Source organism: Herpailurus yagouaroundi, unplaced genomic scaffold (genome assembly GCF_014898765.1).
Source record: "Herpailurus yagouaroundi ecotype Mexico unplaced genomic scaffold, PumYag 192, whole genome shotgun sequence".
Lineage (NCBI taxonomy): Eukaryota > Metazoa > Chordata > Mammalia > Carnivora > Felidae > Herpailurus > Herpailurus yagouaroundi.
Window position 1 is genome coordinate 5,189,208 of NW_024412423.1, and position 17,147 is coordinate 5,206,354.

The 17,147-nt window shown below is 45.8% G+C and overlaps 1 protein-coding gene across 3 annotated transcripts in view; it reads right to left on the minus strand.

Moving 5' to 3' along the window:
- The window catches only part of SEMA6A (semaphorin 6A), a 137,320-nt gene that overhangs the window by 33,505 nt on the left and 86,668 nt on the right, over window positions 1-17,147 (minus strand). For all 3 annotated transcript variants that reach the window (XM_040444287.1, XM_040444286.1, XM_040444288.1), the window contains exons 7-15: window positions 15,102-15,192; window positions 11,310-11,429; window positions 10,544-10,632; window positions 9,455-9,672; window positions 5,274-5,405; window positions 2,942-3,097; window positions 1,274-1,450; window positions 829-969; window positions 663-743 (exon numbers count right to left, since the gene is read on the minus strand). In XM_040444287.1, coding sequence (XP_040300221.1) covers window positions 663-743; window positions 829-969; window positions 1,274-1,450; window positions 2,942-3,097; window positions 5,274-5,405; window positions 9,455-9,672; window positions 10,544-10,632; window positions 11,310-11,429; window positions 15,102-15,192 — 1,205 coding nt within the window. The remainder of the gene's footprint in view (window positions 1-662; window positions 744-828; window positions 970-1,273; window positions 1,451-2,941; window positions 3,098-5,273; window positions 5,406-9,454; window positions 9,673-10,543; window positions 10,633-11,309; window positions 11,430-15,101; window positions 15,193-17,147) is intronic.

Here is a 17,147-nt window from a genome sequence, read left to right on the forward strand (position 1 = left end):
AAAGAAACCTTTTAACTAATGCCATTCAAGCCCTTAAAGTCAGGGTAACAATTTTAAGCACCCAAATCACAGGTGCGATAGGCTGGCCCGATCTAGCCGATCTGTTGGAGAGCTGCCAAGAATTGATTGTCTCCTTAACGAGTAATAGGGTCAACTGTTCCTCAGTGCAAGAGAATGGGTTACTGGATGCATATGCCATACTTGCAGTACAAATGCGTCGCTTAACAAATGCTCCGTGAGCTCTTCTCGGCCCTGCATGGTCAATTAGAGGAGTCACTTTTGCTGTGGCTGGGCAAACGCAGCACTAATCTAATTGGTACCCTCCTGCTCCTTTTCTCTGCTGCTCTTATGCTGCAGTGATCAAGGCGTGCATCTTCTTGTCCCGCTCTCCAGGGAATACTTAGAAGCCCACAGTGCTTCGTTTCTCTGTGTTTTTAATCAGTCTGAGGATGGGTGATTAATCAATCGGAAATCTGCCACATGTGATGGCGGGGTGTTGCATGAAATGGGGAGAGGCAGGAGGACCGCCAGCAGCCCCACTGATGAGGTCTGTGCACAGAAGGCTGAATGGCAGCGGCGTGCGAGAGCACAGTCAATCGTACATCTAGAACGCACCGCGGCTGGGGGCCACTTTACGCTTTTCCACACCTCCGGTTCCTTACCTGCTGCTGGGTGACAGATGGGCACAGGAACCTCCTTCCTTTACCCACCCACAGTATGGGTCTCTGGAGGCGATACAGGTTCTGCAGGAAAAAGATGACCATGAGCTACCCCAGACTCCCCTCTAAGCACCGTGCCCTCTCATGGTCGGGGAGGCAAAATACATACTTTTTACACTTCCCGTGTCGTTCACAGCGGCCCAGGGGAAGCTTTATCACACAGGTGGAGAATGCAACGTACAGAGAGCTGCTGGCTTTGTCTAGTTGCATGCCCATAATCCTCTTGTCCTCTACCCCATCGTAGCTGCACCTGATTTTATAAGGCAGGATCATGAGTCAGTTCTCTTTTTCTGGCCACCCCGCCTCCCGGCCCACAAGGTGATCCCTTAATCTGATCTCACTGAAGGTGAAACAGATCCTAAAGATGCCCCCCTCCCTGGCCCTGTGTGGTGTGTCTCTATGTAAACGCACATTTATTGGTAAAGAGAAAAATAATGCTTTCCGCCCCCCCCCCCCACCGAACAATACTAAAATTTTCCTTTAGTATTTTCCTTTGAATGAAAAGGATCACAGTGACAAAGAATGACTAAGAAAGAGCCCAACAGTCTACGTACTTTTCAGGGTTGTAAACGCTCATCTCCTCCAGGAAAAGGCTGTCATTTAGGAAACCACTGTTTCCTATCCTGGCCAAGAACTTCAAGATGATCCCCTTCTCTGATCCCAGGAAAACCACAGTGTGATTCTGATAGGGCCCAGCAGCAGTGTCCACTGCAATTTTGGTCAGGCGGTATCTAAGATGACAGGATCACAGTTTTTATCTTTGTTGGTCTGTCATTCAGGGGTCCCCTTTTCCACTTCAAACAGTTGTGACTTCGCTTTCTAGTAATGACCTCAAGAAAAATGTATGCATATAGATAATGTTCTCAAGCTGTTCTGGTCCTTTATTTCCATGTGTGGAGCATTAGTGTGGCTCCAAGGGGAGGAAGGAGGTATGCATTTGCGGAGGCCAAGTTACAGAGCAAAGAGACAGCCCAACCATCTGAAACCACTCAGCAATTATCTCTTCCATGAGCACCAGGGAAAGGCTGATGTGTCCCGTGAAGAGGGGAAGAAATGATAATGGAACTCATTTAACATTTCAGTTAACATGGAAGAGAAGAGCACGGCTACCAGTTTTCCATACTCTTCCTTGGAGGTGCAAAGCCTTGTCAACGAAATGTCAGACTGGAAAGCTTTCCAAGTGTGTGTAGAGGGGCTGACAGTTCTGAAGGATGGGCAGGTAGGGTGCTGATGACACCTTTAATTGATATGAGGATGTACAAGCCAAACAAGGTCCACTTAAAGCCAAAGGTAAAGGGCATCATCTTTCTCTGGTACCTCTCAGCTGTTCACCATGCCACGGATACTGATTTGTGCCAAGCACCATGGCAGAAACCAGAAAACATGAACCCTCCTGCAAGTTATATACCACAGTTTTCATTTTATGGGCAAGAGCCATTGTAATACTCTAATATCTTTCAGTAAAATCACTGTTTAAAAATGGTGGTGGGACCCCTGGCTGGCTCAGCCAGTTGGGTGCATGACTCTTGATCTCAGGGTCATGAGTTTGAGCCTCACGTTGGGCATGGAGCCTACTTAAAGTAAAAACGGTGGTAGGGTTGAATGACATTTTGTTTGATGACGGCCACTGCAGGGTGGTACTTGGGAAATCCTGCTGGATCATTTGGAAATAAGGTCTAGATTACAAGAAGGAGAATTTAACGCTATCACAGATTTCTAGTCAACTATCCCCTCTCTTCTGGCCACCACTTGAGGTTACAAATGGTGCAGTATGAATCCCTCACACCATCATTCTTGTCCAAGTATGCTGTTCATCCCTGGCCTGACAGCTAACAACCCAGGGGCAATACTCCGATGGAATCTGGAGCATGTTTTGCAACCATGTCCAACCAAACAGGTATCCACAGCCATTGACTGGTTCTCCTTCACTGCTTCTCTGCTTTTGCACAGAATAGGCTAACCCGGAAGGAGAGATTTTCGTTACGTCTAATCGCTGGCATGTGTCCAGTTAGCCTGAAAATATCAAAACTCTACCCACTGGGAATGTGGTTATGGGGGTTTTGTGGCAGGCACCCAACTGGCCAGCCTTTCACAGCTGAATCAATGCCCAGGATAACAGAAGATGTTTGTGGCATTTCAAATCATGATCCACTGATAGGTTTTATGAGCATGGGACAGAGTAGGGAAAGATCCACTTAGGACATGATTTGCTTGACACCCACCTGACCATCGTCCTCAGGAACCATGGCCTGTTGATGACGGAAGGCACAGCCTCATCCATGAGTGGGTGCGTTTTGATGAAGTTCAGGGTATCATCAGGAAACTCATTGGAGGTTGCATATTTTTCTAAGGACGATGAGCCAGCGCAGCAACCTGGCCTAAAAAGAGACAAAGGGAGGGAGCTTATTTCGTGCCTTATGGCAAATTCTTTGAACGAACTGCTTCCCTAAGCATCTGGCACGCAGGAGAATGTACCGTAGGCTGAGAAGAGGAAGTTGAACAATGCAGAATGCCACCAAAAAAATATGCTTGGATTTTCTCCCTGCCGCCTCCTCATTCCATAGAGAAGCTCCAGCCAGGGCAGTTCAGCATCAGCTGGGGGCAGCTTGGCTTCCCCCCAGAAGCACAAACAAACCTCATAAACAGTGATGGGAGCTTAAAACAAGTGAGGAAGTATGTGCTTTGCACCTGTGCCAGAGACTGCTCTACCTGTCCTAAAGCCCTGCTGGAAGTTCTTGAGGCATTTGTTCCACACAAAGAGAGAATTAGCTGACGCTTCCACAAATGTCAAAAACAAAGGCATTCATAAAGCCGCCAGGCAGCAGTATATACCAGCAGGGCTCCACCTCACCCTCTCTCATTACCTGGGGGTCAGAGAATGGGTGGGTTTTGTTTTTACTGTTTGTTTGAGTTGGGCAGGTATATGAAAAGCCAGTTACACTGAAGGTTGTCTCCTGAAAGGTCATTTCTTTATTTTTGAGCAATGACAGTGGAAATTCATTGCTACAAGAAACTCTGTGGTCTCGGGAGTCATGGGACAACTTAGTAAAGTCAGGTCAGGGAAACACCACAGCCCTTGTCCACAGCCCTGCTCTGCCTGTGGGTTCCGGAGAGTAAAACTAGACCCTGACAACACTGGCGTGATCTGGCCTCACGTGCACGCTCTTTTGTGGCACCGACCAAGCCAGCTCCACGAGACCATCCTGATGTCGGCAAGAGGAGGGAGAAAGCACGTGGAAGGGTGGGGAGAAACACATTGCCACCGGTAGAAAATCAAAGTTTATGTATCCTGGTGATGGCTGGCTGTCACCGTCTCTACCCACCGAGGAGACCCTGTTATTTAAGGACTCCCTGAACCGTCATTCCTCAAACTTAGCTCCCCTTCCTGCTTATCTAGAAAGTAGCTACACAATGCCAGGCAGGGACTTAGCGAATCTTTCTGAGGTTGCCAGAGTGTGCTTTCTGCACCTAGCCTGCTCTCCGTGGGTAACAGAGCATATACACACCCCGGATAATTCAGGTGATAAAGATGCATGAACCTCAGAGGTTTCTCCCCTGGGTTTAGTAGTTCATGTTATCTGAGTCCGCTCGATTGGATGAAGTGGGCTACTGTGTGTGTGTGTGTGTGTGTGTGTGTGTGTATGGTGGGGGTGGTGATTGGAGGTTGGAGGAGAGAGTTGGAAACCAAAAGGTTTAGATATTGGGCTTCTTTGCAGAGGCACACCAATTCCATGGAGGAAGCCAGATGCACAGGATGTTTCTATGGAACTTAGATGCCAAATGTTGTAATGAAATTTTGAAGCATGTGCTACATGATGAGGGCAGGCACGGGGTTGGGGGGGGTGGAGTTTCATCCTGTCTGGGTGGGAGAGAATGAACTAGCTGATTTAGTGTGAAGATTTGATGGAGGTTACATAGGACCAGGAGGTCTCCGTGTGGTCTCGGGACAACACGTTCTCCACAAAAGCGATTTGGGGGCATGTTTCGGTGGAGGGATATGCACTGTGTCTGGATCCAAAACAGTTTAGAACCTGGTAGACCAGAGAAAACCTGATCTCTATCTGCCGTTGCCCTGGAGTCCTGGACTCAGCTCCCATCCAGCCTGGTCACAAACTCCAGGGATCACCATTTATAGTCTGCATTTTATTAAGAGTGCAGAGACATGGGTCTGTGTGGAAGGGAAGGGAAGAAGGGTGGAGTAGTGCAAATGATCATGCAAGTCTGTGAACTTGCACAATACACTCTCTAACTCTCTGAGCCTCAGTTTCCTCAGCCACATGCCAGTGGGGCTGGCTGGGCCAGATGCTTCCCATCAGCCTAGGATGACCTTGGATAAGCCACAGAGGTAGAGGTTAAGCAAAAGACTAGAGTGTCATTGAATGGGTTAAGGGGATGAAGGCAAATGGCCTGACAGATCTTTCTGTTGCTCTGGTAGTTGTATCGCCGTGGCCAGCATGGAAGGCGCTGGTAGGCAGTTCTTAAGATGTTCATTGTCTGGGACCAAGCTGCCCATTTCTTGCAGTTCAAAACAGTCGTATAAATATTTACACGTACCTGGGTTTGGGCACTCTTTCATCAGGAACTGGTGTCCAAGTGGAATCTGGAGACTTCTGTTCTTTGAACCTCCCAGTGAACACATTGGCGATGTCAAGCATGTCATAGGCACAAACTGCAGACCCAGGGATGCTGTAACAGAACATTTCATACAGTGTTCCTCTCACAACAGTTAATGCGTGCAGCTTGGAAAACATACCACAGAGCAACTTCCCTGTTTCTGGCGGTTGGAATTTAAAGTTCACACCCTGATCACTGTGATTGTAAAGGATCCCAATATATAAAACGAATGTTTCTCTGAATCACATTTGCATCCATGGCCTTAAAGAAAGGACTGGTTGCAGCAAACTCAGAGAGAAAAAAGACCCCTACATGTTTGTATGGCCTTGGGAACCGCATTTGTTTAGAACTGGTAGTTTAGAAGGTTCATGAATTCCTGGAATTTTCAAGTCACTAACCCAAAGAGACAATCTTTGGAAAACATTCTTCATCTCTAATATTGGTGCATTGTCCACATACTGCTTCTCTGAATTTGGTTTCTCCAGCCAAGGACAGTGAGAACGTATGTGTGGGGAAAACATGCTTATTTTATGTTAGTCACTGTTGGTTTCAATTTTTACTTCCTATTTATTTGCATGAGAGTAAGCAATTTAAGTCTCTAAAGCATGAACATTTTGCAAATAAAGTGCTCTGTTAAGTGCTAAATAATAATCGCGGTAATCTCTACCTATAATTGCCTCCTTCCTTGCTACTCCTGAAAAGAATTGGGATTTTTTTTTTAATCAATGGAGAGAAGGCATGAATTATTCATTCATCTGGGTAAAACTCTTTGAACCCCCACCCCCTTTTTTTTAAAGCTTACGTATTGTGAGAGAGAGCGAGAGGGAGAGCATGAACGCATAAGTAGGGCATGGGCAGAGAGAGAGAGAGGGAGGGAGAGAGAGAATCCCAAGCAGGCTCTGCACTCTCAGCACAGAGCCCAATGTGGGGCTCCATCCCATGAACCACGAGATCATGACCTGAGCTGAAAACAAGAGTTGGGTGCTTGACAGACTCAGCCATCCAGGCGCCCTGAACCCATGTTTGTTTTGAAGTATGGCTGTTCCTTGATTTTGATCAAATAAATTTCAGGCACCAGCTGGCCAAGAGTTTTAATCAGGGTTTGAGGTAGTGGGGCACTGCATAGGCAGGAACATCCTGGGCAAGACACGGGTGCTTTGTAGTGTGGGAACATCATCCAGGGCAGAGAGAACGATTTAGTCTTGATTTTGCAAATGTTGAAGGTTTTGGAAATCACTTCTTACACGATTAGGAGAATTTTATGCCATCTTTAATTTCATAACACAATTACTGAAGTATTACTAATAAAGCAAGAATTAGGGAGAGGATTAGAAAGCTTATGTAAGACAAAGTAGCAGGATGGATTTTAAAGTATGTGGAATATGTATATATCGTGCACAGAATTGAATAGATAAGACCGTGATCCCCATTGTTTTTGATGTCACAGCCCTAGCCTTATGTATTTAATTTGGTAAGACTCTCTTCACATCTCCCTTTCCTAAAAAGTTCACATATTTACTTTAAATATTATGACATATAGGGGTGCCTGGGTGGCTCACTCGGTTAAGCGTCCGAGTCATGGTTTCGGCTCAGGTCATGATCTCGCATTTTGTGATATCAAGCCCCGCATGGGATGGGGCTCTGCACTGACATTGTGGAGCCTGGTTGGGATTCTCTCTTTCCCTCTCTCTCTGGCCCTCCCCCACTCACTCTGTGACTCTCTAAATAAATAAATAAATAAATAAATAAATAAATAAATAAATAAATAAAATATTATGACAAACAGGATAAATATTGAAGTATTTTATGAGGCACCTCATAATAACTAAAGATACCCTAGGGTTTGATAATCTGCCCATGGTTAGAATTGCTTGTGAAATCCTTTCTTTTCCGTTCCTGCCTTTTCTCCCTCCCTCCATCTGTTCATCTTTCCTTCATTCCTTTCTTCCTACCTTCTGTTCCTTCAGCATATATATTGACAGAATCCCTAATCTCCAACAGTAAATGCCCAATAAATAACATAGGCTCTCAGCTGATATACATTGGATGGACTGGCAGACCTGGCTGGGAGCAGGGCAGGTATAGGCTTGGCACATCCAGGAACTACCTCTTAGCTTCAGCCCGTGAGGCCGTGGAGCTGGAGGAGAAGATGGGCTTGACCACTGGGGGACTGGCGGGGGGGGGGGGGGCCCGTGTGCTCTGCTGGGGAACGTGGGCTTTTTCCCATTGGTAAGGAGGAGCACCTCAAAGACTTAGAAGAGGCCTTCATGACCAAGTTTGCATGTGTGGAAGACGGGGTGGAAATGGATGAAACCAGAACCACTACAACTCTAATTTGCAGATGAAAATGGGTATGTGTATTTTTGTCAGTTTCTGATTTTTCTTAACAAATACTGTTTCTTAGGCTGCATAGGCATGTATTAATTGGGTGTTTCCTAGGGGCCTTTAAAAAAAATTTTTTTTATTAGTTTTCTTTATTTTTGAGAGGCAGAGAGAGACAGAGCGCATGACAGGGAGGGGCAGAGAGAGAGGGAGACACAGAATCCAAAGCAGGCTCCAGGCTCCGAGCTGTCAGCACAGAGCCCAATGTGGGGCTCGAACCCCTGAACTGTGAGACCATGACCTGAGCTGAAGTTCGTTGCTCAACCTACTGAGCCACCCAGGCACCCCTCCTAGGGGCCTTTTAAGAAAATCCTTTACACGGAGTCTCTCTAATACATGAGAATCTACTGTATTGTAATTACCCAGTGCATGCTTGACACCCACTTCGGCCCCCTGGCCAAACAAGCTAGAAATATGCTCAAATTCTACCAGCCCCTGTATTCCTGAGTACCAAGACAGTATTCTTTTTAAACAATCCTAGCTATGGGGATTCCGAAGTATGAATAGTTACAGCCTAAATTTTTGTATCTTTTCTGTTTCTCAAGTCTAAAATCATCGTGGATGGTTAAGACTTACTTAAATCGAACTGAATACTTTTTTTGCAGCATGGATTCATATTTGCACATATTCAGTGGAGAGTTCTTGACTCTTGCCCTCTGTTTAACTGAGGAACATCAGAGCATCTTCCGGCATGCTCTGTTTCGGACTCTCCCTAGTTCTTACACATTTCTTCCTGTATGCCACCCTCCAGTCTCATCATGCATTTATCTGTCATCTAGACTCGTATCAGGTTCTTAAAAGTCTCATCCAGAATAACAAGTGTAACAAAAAGTATAATCCAGAATGAAAGCATGTATTCTCAGATTTTATGTCCATGCCCACCAGTCACAATCATTCTTATGCAGCAGTGCCAGGACTCTAAAGTTCAGGAGAGCTCAGTACCAGAGAATGTCATGCCTTTCTTCCTCCTGTTTTTTAATCTCCACACATTTCTGCTGCCCCAGGAACACTTTTTAGTGCGTCATTTGATTACTCAAAGTCTCAGCTTAAATAAACACAAATATAGGAACGAATAAGCTGATGTTCAGTATTTCTAGGCACCGTGTTTGATGACTTCCAAGTCCTCACTCAAGCCCCCCGGAGTCCCTGGTGGTTGGGGTCCAGGTTCCTCCGACAGGATAATAACCAGGGTCCCTTGTGGGGGGATGAGAGATGGACTTGTCTGAACCCTAAATTTCACTCTGTAGCATTTAAGTAAATTTTCAGTGTTTTGGCTTTAAAAGTTACCGATCCAGTCATAGAAATAGTAAAAGTCAAGCAGAACGTTAGATGACCTCGAAGAGGGAAGCGGGAGGAGAAACATTCTTGAGTTCTAAAGCTGCCTCTTTCGACTCCTGACTTGGACCAGGTAATATAATTGAGTTTAGTTTCTTCAAATGTAAAAAGAGGGCAACAGTATTCAGTTTCCATTATTACTGGAGAGATTTTGAAATAACACATAAGAAGTGTTTGTATGCCAGGCATATAAATAGAAGATATTGTTGTAATTTATTTAATTACTTCCCCTAAAATCCTAAGCTAATATTGCTTCTAACTGACTATTAATTTGTTGATGAAAACAGAGCCCTTAAGCATCAATTTTTGCATCGGTTGTGAATCTTGTGCATTAGGAGAGAACCCCTAGGGGGAAGGGAAGCTGGGAAGGACGGATTAGGTCAGCAGAGCGAGGGCATGGTTACCTGTTGTAAGGTGTGGAAAAGGTTGCCAGGACAACATCACGGCCATTAATACGAATCACATCTGTGACTGCCTGGAGTATGTTAAAATAAAAATGAGAGTCTCCGGGAACTGAGCAGTTCAGGCGAGCCTTAAGGAAAGACGTCCACTGTTTTTCCAGGACTCTTTGGGACCCTCCCATGTCGTTCTTACAAACCTGAGCCACTCTTGGAAAAACTACCTGCAGATGAAAAACACACAGGAAAGATGAAATGCACTCACTTCTCAAGATGTTAGTAGAATTTGCCTTTCTTAGAAAACAGAAGCAACAACAACATGGTGCTTAATTTAATCCCATGTTTCTAAAATTAGTAGCAAAAAAAGGGGGGGACTCATTGGAACAGCATGTTTTGAAAGATAAGGCTGTGGCATTTAATACAGAACCATAAATCCTTCAGGGGATCAGCTCCCAGCCAGATAAACTCATTTCCATACAGACTGCTTAGCTTTTTATTTCCTCAAACAAAAGCACACTTTGTATGCACCATCTCTGCCATCCTCACTGGCTGTCTCTGGGCCCTGAATCTCATACTCTGAATTCCTGTAACCCTGCAGGCCACCCTGGCACTGAGTCTGTGCCCTCCAACTTAGTGACCTTGACCTACTCTCTGGTAAAAATAACTGAAGTGGACATCCCGTAAGTGTTCTGTTGCTTTTTGCAGTAAAAGACAATCAGGGCTCTCATTTTGCTTAAAGATACTGGATATCTACTCTCTGTCTGTGGAACAACTGAGTTAAAAAGAAAACAAAAACAAAAACAACAATGAGTATACCTGGAAGGAAGCCACATCTCAAGATACTTGAAACTCAGTGTGAAATCACCCAGATAGACATCTGTGGATTACATTTTCAGTAGAAATATTTAAGAGGTTCCCTGCAATCTGGGACTGGTCTGGAAAAGCTTACAGGGCTCTGAGGCAGAACAGTGTTTCACGTCCACCAAACTTTGGCCGAGTCTTCTCAAAGCGATGACCTTGCGATTAGATTTATGGTTCTTATATCAAGGTCATCCAGAACAACACGGGGCCAGGGGAGTCATCCACGCCTCTTACCTTTCCCATGGTGTTGTACTCCACTGCTATTTCCCTGAAGAAGAAGTAGATGTAGTCTCCATAATCCACTGCTTGGACAAAGTACGGTTCTGTGGACACATGGCACTTTAATTGGGGACATGTCACACAGAGTTAAAAGAACTTCAATCAGCTGCGACCAAAGACATGATATTAATTAAAAGTGTAGGGCCATTAGACATTGGGTTAACACGAACCATTTCTCATGACCACACCAGCAAGTGCTGGTGATTTCAGAAGGCATTCGAGCCTACAAAATTCTATCTTTCAGAAGTGGTTGCAATTAACAATGAAGAATAAATGAATTTTCATATGTCTGTAATTTTATTTTCCACAACGAATGCTTCTATTACAGAAAGGATTTTTTGTATGCATCTCCTCGTGAATCCTGACTCATGCCGGGTTGGGAATAACATTTTCCCTGCTCCCCACCACCTCCGATCCCTGTTCCCTTCCATGAATGGAATGTTCAGTTCTTTTCATGTTAGACTCTGAAACGAGTGCTTGAGGCAGGAAAGATGAATGTGGTGTGTTCTATTGTAGTGGCATTGGTAGTTGTGTTAATATTCCAGAAACTCATGGGAAATGAGAAGGGGGAAGTAAATAAATCATTTGGGGCAAAAGATGCCATTTCCACCTTCCTGTCTGTCAGAAGCTATTACCAACATGAAACTCCAGTCTGGTCTGTCCGGACTCTAAATCTCCCTCAAGATATGAGCCCCCACCCCTCTCTTAATTGTTGGTTCACCTTTCAGCCATTTGGAATCATGCTTGACGGTCCGTAGGGTTGGGCTGTCTCCCAGACTCCGGTAAATGACCGCATCAATGGCAAGGAAGTCAGTCACTGTGGCTGAGTATAGTTTTCCATCTTAGGAGAGAAAGAAAAGAGGTGAATGGGGTTGGGGCACTACACTGGGCGTGGGGGAATAATAGAGACATCCCCCAGATTGCTTTCCTACATCAGGCAAATGAGATAGGACAACTGGGGAACATCCAAGAGTCGCTGGGAAAATACTTGGCCCACATTCCTAACCATTGTAAATTAGGATCTTGAGAGATGAAACATTTTTCATTTTTAAATTGCATGGCAATTTCTAAGCAGCAGCAGCAGCAGCAGCAGCAGCAGCAGCAGCTCAGGGAACGGGGTAAATGAAAAATGTTTGCTTCACCTGATTAGATGGACCTTGACCGAAATCTCAAGGCCAAGGCCCCCTGGACACTGCTACTGCCACCACACCATGGCAAACTGGATTAGATGGGAGCCCAGGGAAAGACAGAAGCTGATTGTATCATCAGAAGTTTTAAGTTTGTGCAGAAGTGATAGAGTCCTTCGCCTGGGCAGGTGAGGGGAGTCAGGGGGTTCATAAGCAAAAAAAAAAATGCTGACTGAATGGCTCCTTAGATCATGAGAGTCACTTCATTCATGAGAGCCACTGAGCCCTGCCAGTCTAGCTGAAATAAGAGATATTTGCTTCAGTATTTCAGAGTCATGAACTGAAAATGTTCTCACACTCAAGAGACCAAAGCAAGGAGAAAAGGGGAAGGGTCCTGATACCAAGTTGAATCTGGCCTTTGAGAATTCATGCTTTTTTGGGGTATGTGCTTTAGGGTATATCTAAGGCGAAAGAGGATGAAGAAAGTTGAAGATTAATCCCTACCACTTTGGGCTCTTTTCCTGGATTAGTAAACATCCTGCACACAAGTAATCAAATGGGTCCTTCTAGAATAGTAAAATCTATGCAGTATGTGAAACAAACAGTAATTATGTTCAAAAATAGAAATTAGTTCCTTGGTTCATTTTTTGAAAATTTTTAAACATATATTTATTTTTGAGAGGGAGAGGGAGAGAGAGAAAGAGAGACTGTGAGTAGGGGAGGGTCAGAGAGAGAGGGAGACACCGAATCTGAAGCAGGCTCCAGGCTTTGCACTGTCAGCATGGAGCCCTGCACGGGGCTCGAACCCACGAACTGTGAGAGCATGACCTGAGCCGAAGTCAGATACTTAACCGACTGAGCCACCCAGGCACCCCGTTTCCTTGGTTCGTTTTTAGTGGTTATCTATGTTGAGTTGTATGTCAGAGTGGCTTATATACACTGTAGTTCCATTAAGTGTAATTTTTTTTTTTTTTTAGAAAATTTATCCGGACATATCTAAGCAGAGGTCTTGATGTCTGCTTTTTTTTTTTTTTTTTTTAAACGTTTATTTATTTTTTGGAGAGAGAGAGACAGAGCATAAACGGGCGAGGGGCAGAGAGAGAGGGGGACACAGAATCGGAAACAGGCTCCAGGCTCTGAGCCATCAGCCCAGAGCCCGACGCGGGGCTCGAACTCACGGACCGTGAGATCGTGACCTGGTTGATGTCGGACGCTTAACCGACTGCGCCACCCAGGCGCCCCTGTCTGCTTTTGATCTAAACTGAAATTTGCTCAGGTTCAACTTGGAGCTGTCTTGACATCTTCATTATTGACAACCATTTATCAGTGAAGATTGACTGGTTAGATTTGAACCACAGATGGCAAACCTCTCTGTTGATAAACAGATCTACAAAAATCACAGCTTGTCTTAAACAATCATGGCTCCGGGTCATGCACATATGCCGGGTGCTGGTGGGCAGTGGGAGGGCAGTGTGTGTGGATTTTCCTCCCATCCACTTTCCATTACACCTTTTCTCTCTCTCTCTCTCTTTTTTTTTTTTATTTTAGAGCACGTGTGAGTGGGGGGAGAGGGGCAGAGGGAGAGGGGGGAGAGAGAGAATGAATCTTAAGCAGGCTCCACGCTCAGTGTGGGTTCCAGTGGGGGCTCGATCCCATGACCCCGATCATGATGAGCTGAAATCAAGAGTCAGACACTCACCCCACTGAGCCACCCATGTGCCTGTTCGGTTACGCGTTTTGTTCTACATTCATCACTGGGTATCTCACCAGGACTTTTATTTCTAAAACAGAGCAGTGTTCTGCCCCTCGTGTTAACATGACAACCAACAAGGATCTTCTATTAATAAGGGCTGAGCTTTTATGGGATTTCAAACAGTCCATTGAAAACCTGTCCAAGTGTACCTATAGGGGGAGGAAGAGGGGCTCTCACAGTGTCATCTCCTGGGGCACACTCTGCGTAACTGCTGGAAGGTTGGTGGCCTTAACCGATACTCTGACCCCGTCTCCTTTCTACCTCAGGCTACAAGTCCTCTCTTCGGTGACAGTTAAATTTCCCACTGTGGCCCACATCCTCCATGGTGCCGGCAGGCTCAAGGGTCAGAAAGGTGCTGCAGCTGAAGTTACTTGAGAATCCACTGAAGCACTCTCCGCACGGGTCTTGCTCCTGGCCTGTCGACTGACAGGTTCACAAGGCTTTGTGTTTTGTACTGCGCCCCCTCCCGCTAACACTGTACCCGAACTTTGGGGGGCGAACCTGAGGAACCCTTCCTTCCTGACACAGGCTGTTTCTCCAGTCCATGACTGTAGATTCAGGCCCCCAAATGCAGGACACTGAGGAAGAGGTTTGAAGAGCTAATCTTGTTTCATCATCAGAGCCCTGAAGTTCCTCAGGGCACGGATGTGCCAGTTTTTAGCTGTGGTGATGGAAATTATAGCTAACCGCTTTATTACGTGCTATAACAATCACTATTATACCAACACTTCTCGGAGCTACACCCACCTCCACACAGCTGGCAATGAATTCCTAAATAAATTCCTAATTAAAACACACACACACACACACACACACACACACACACACACACACACACTCATACATGAGAATCCCAATCTGGAGATGATGGCTTATTTGCTGCTGCTTTAGATCCTCTGCAGGGGAAGGGAGGGGAGAGGACGAGGAGTGTGTATCACCCTAAGCTAATCAGCATCTTCCGCTGCCCTATTATCTTTCCATCACCAATGAGCACGTACCCTAATCCGGTCAATGACATTTGCGATGTTTGCTGGAAACTTGTGGGCATGTAGCCTCACTGCTTGGAGATCTTCCTGAGGCCCTACCTTGTCTCCTTCCTTTCCCTTTCTGTACGTGGACAGGAACACATAGCCATATGTGTTGTAGCCATAACTGGGGATGGCAGCCCCCGACTGTGAGGGCGGCTGGTCTCTCTCAGAGAAAGAATTGAGATTTTGAGAGCACAGAAGTGAAAAGGCCCTGTGTCCTGGATGATGTCACCAGGCTGTTGAATCATCCCACCCCCGAAGTCAGTCCTACCTTGAAAGATCAATCCACACTGCTGGTCTGAGGTGGGATCTTTTATTATTTGAACCTGAACATGCCCTAGCGGCCAATGTTGCACACTCTGTGCAAAGCTGAAGCAAAGTTATCCTTCTCTAAAGGCACAAAAGCACGGGTAAGAGTGGCAGACACTCCTTTCATGAAGCAAAAGTACAATTTCCACATGAATTTCAAATGGAAGAAGGCGTTCTTAATTACAGTATTCACCAGAGAATCGAAACACAACTGTGACTCTGCGAATCCTCCAGAGCAGATTCGCAGTGACAGGCCCGTGAGAGCAAATGCAATGAGAAGGAACCAGGTGGTTTACCTGCAAACAGGGCAACGTTGGCATGTTTGGCATCGTAAGGGCATCTGGCCATTCCACTGAATTCATCCCCGAAAGGTTCCAGAGTATCCATCTAAATGAAATAATAGGACTTAATTAGGAACAACAACAACCAACAGTAGTCCTGGCATAAAGCACATCATGTATGCTTTAATTCATATGCCTAACTGCAGATAATCCTGAAATGCCTTCTGAGATAAGTCTGTTGGTTTCAGATGAGGAAACCGAGGTTTAGAGAGATTACCTCACTTGACCAAGGTTCTCTAGCTTGGAGAGTCTGAGAGTCATGTTTGCTTGACTCTTAACCATTGTAGTAAATAGATTTCTGTATCCTTTTGGAATGGCCTAGAAACAAGTGTCTTTTCCTTGGAAAAGGAATGTTTAAGGCAATCACTGGGAAAACTTCCTCCCTTCCTCCCTCACTGCCTCTGAATGATCTGTTGAGTCATTAACTCTATAGAGAATCTGTTTTTGGTTTTGTTTTGCCTGAGGAGTCCTGCCCCTTTGGTTAAATCCCAGCAGAAGATGCTGGAATCCCCCTCTGGTTAGCTTGCAGGACAGTGTGGCATCAGCAAAGGAGCAAAAACACCAACGCAAGCAGAGCTCAGGTGGCCTTTTGCACCAACTTCAGAAACATGTCCCAGCCTCCAATCATGTAGATCAGAAGGAGAGGCCTAGAAGGTGCGGGGGTCACACAAGTGAAGCGCAGTGAGGAGTGGGGCGGCCATTTGACATGCATCCGTGTGCCCACCCTCGGCCCTGTTCCTACTTGCTGGGGGTTGTTGTAACTGGTCTGTCAGTGAGGTTTGTTTGGCCATCTTAGTATGTTAGGAAGGAAGGAGGGAAGGGATGGAGGGGGGAAAGAAAGGAAGGAAGGAAGGAAAGGAAATCAAAGGAAAGAAGAAAGATAAGCAGGCAAGAGCTCTATTTTAAAATGAGACTGCGGATGAAACCTGACTTCTTTTTTTTTTTTTTTTTTTTTGACCAAGTGGAAAAGTCAATTCAAGATCTTTTTATGCAAGTGGCAGCAACCAGCTACAAGCTAAGTAATGGCCACTCTGCCATTTTCCCCAAACAAGCATATGGTCTCCAGCATCAAGGCCTCTTTACCCATAAAATACATGTACACCCTGCTTGTCTTACTCCTGCAAGTTACCTGTGTAGCTTCATAGGCATTTGTGAGTGTGGTAAAGCCTTGCTGGTGGTTCAATTACTCATCAATTTCTATTTCCCTTTCCCCCACATCGCACTGAACTACATTGCCCCCCACCCTTGCAGTCAGGTGTGATCACGGGATGAGCTCTGGCCGAGAGGATGTGAGTGGAAGGCTGTGTGCCACCTCTGGGTCTTGCCTCTCAAAACCTTCTGGGGTCCTCCACTCTTGCTTGCTTTCCGCATTCCGCCCCACTAGATACAGAGGATCTGGTACAGCCTTCCAGGATCCTAGGAGCTGACAAAGGGTAGGGGCAGGAGGAAGCTTAGCCTTCTGAATAGCCTAGTGGAACAGACCCTTTGTCACTGACCTGCACTCAGCTGTGATGCGAGCAGGAAATTCGCTTCTCTTGCCTGGCCACTGACACTCGTCAGAGGGCGGCTCCACTGACCAGTACTTGGGTGGTTCCTGCCTTCTGCCTTGAGTTCTTTTTCCTCACATCACGGGCTCTCACGGCATTTAAATCTCCATGCCACAGGATCCGTGAAATGATCTCCCCCACCTCGTTGATGTTTTTATAACCTTCCGTGGTTCAATCTTCTCTTTATAGTTTGAGGGGATCTTCTTTACATCTGGAGGTTTGCAGTGTTTGACAACAGATACGAAACTGGGAGAATCTAAGACGGCAGTGATGCCGAGGGGGGACCCACTGAAAGGCCGTTAGCACTAAATCAGGGTGCCTTAAAGCACGGTGTTTGGAGGTGTTGCCCAGGAGGGCAGGGAGGTGCTTCCTGAACAGCTGTTAGTGTTGTCCCGTCGTTTATGCTTTTTGCCCTGAACCCCCCAGAAACTGTTTCAGAGATATGTCAGGCCTT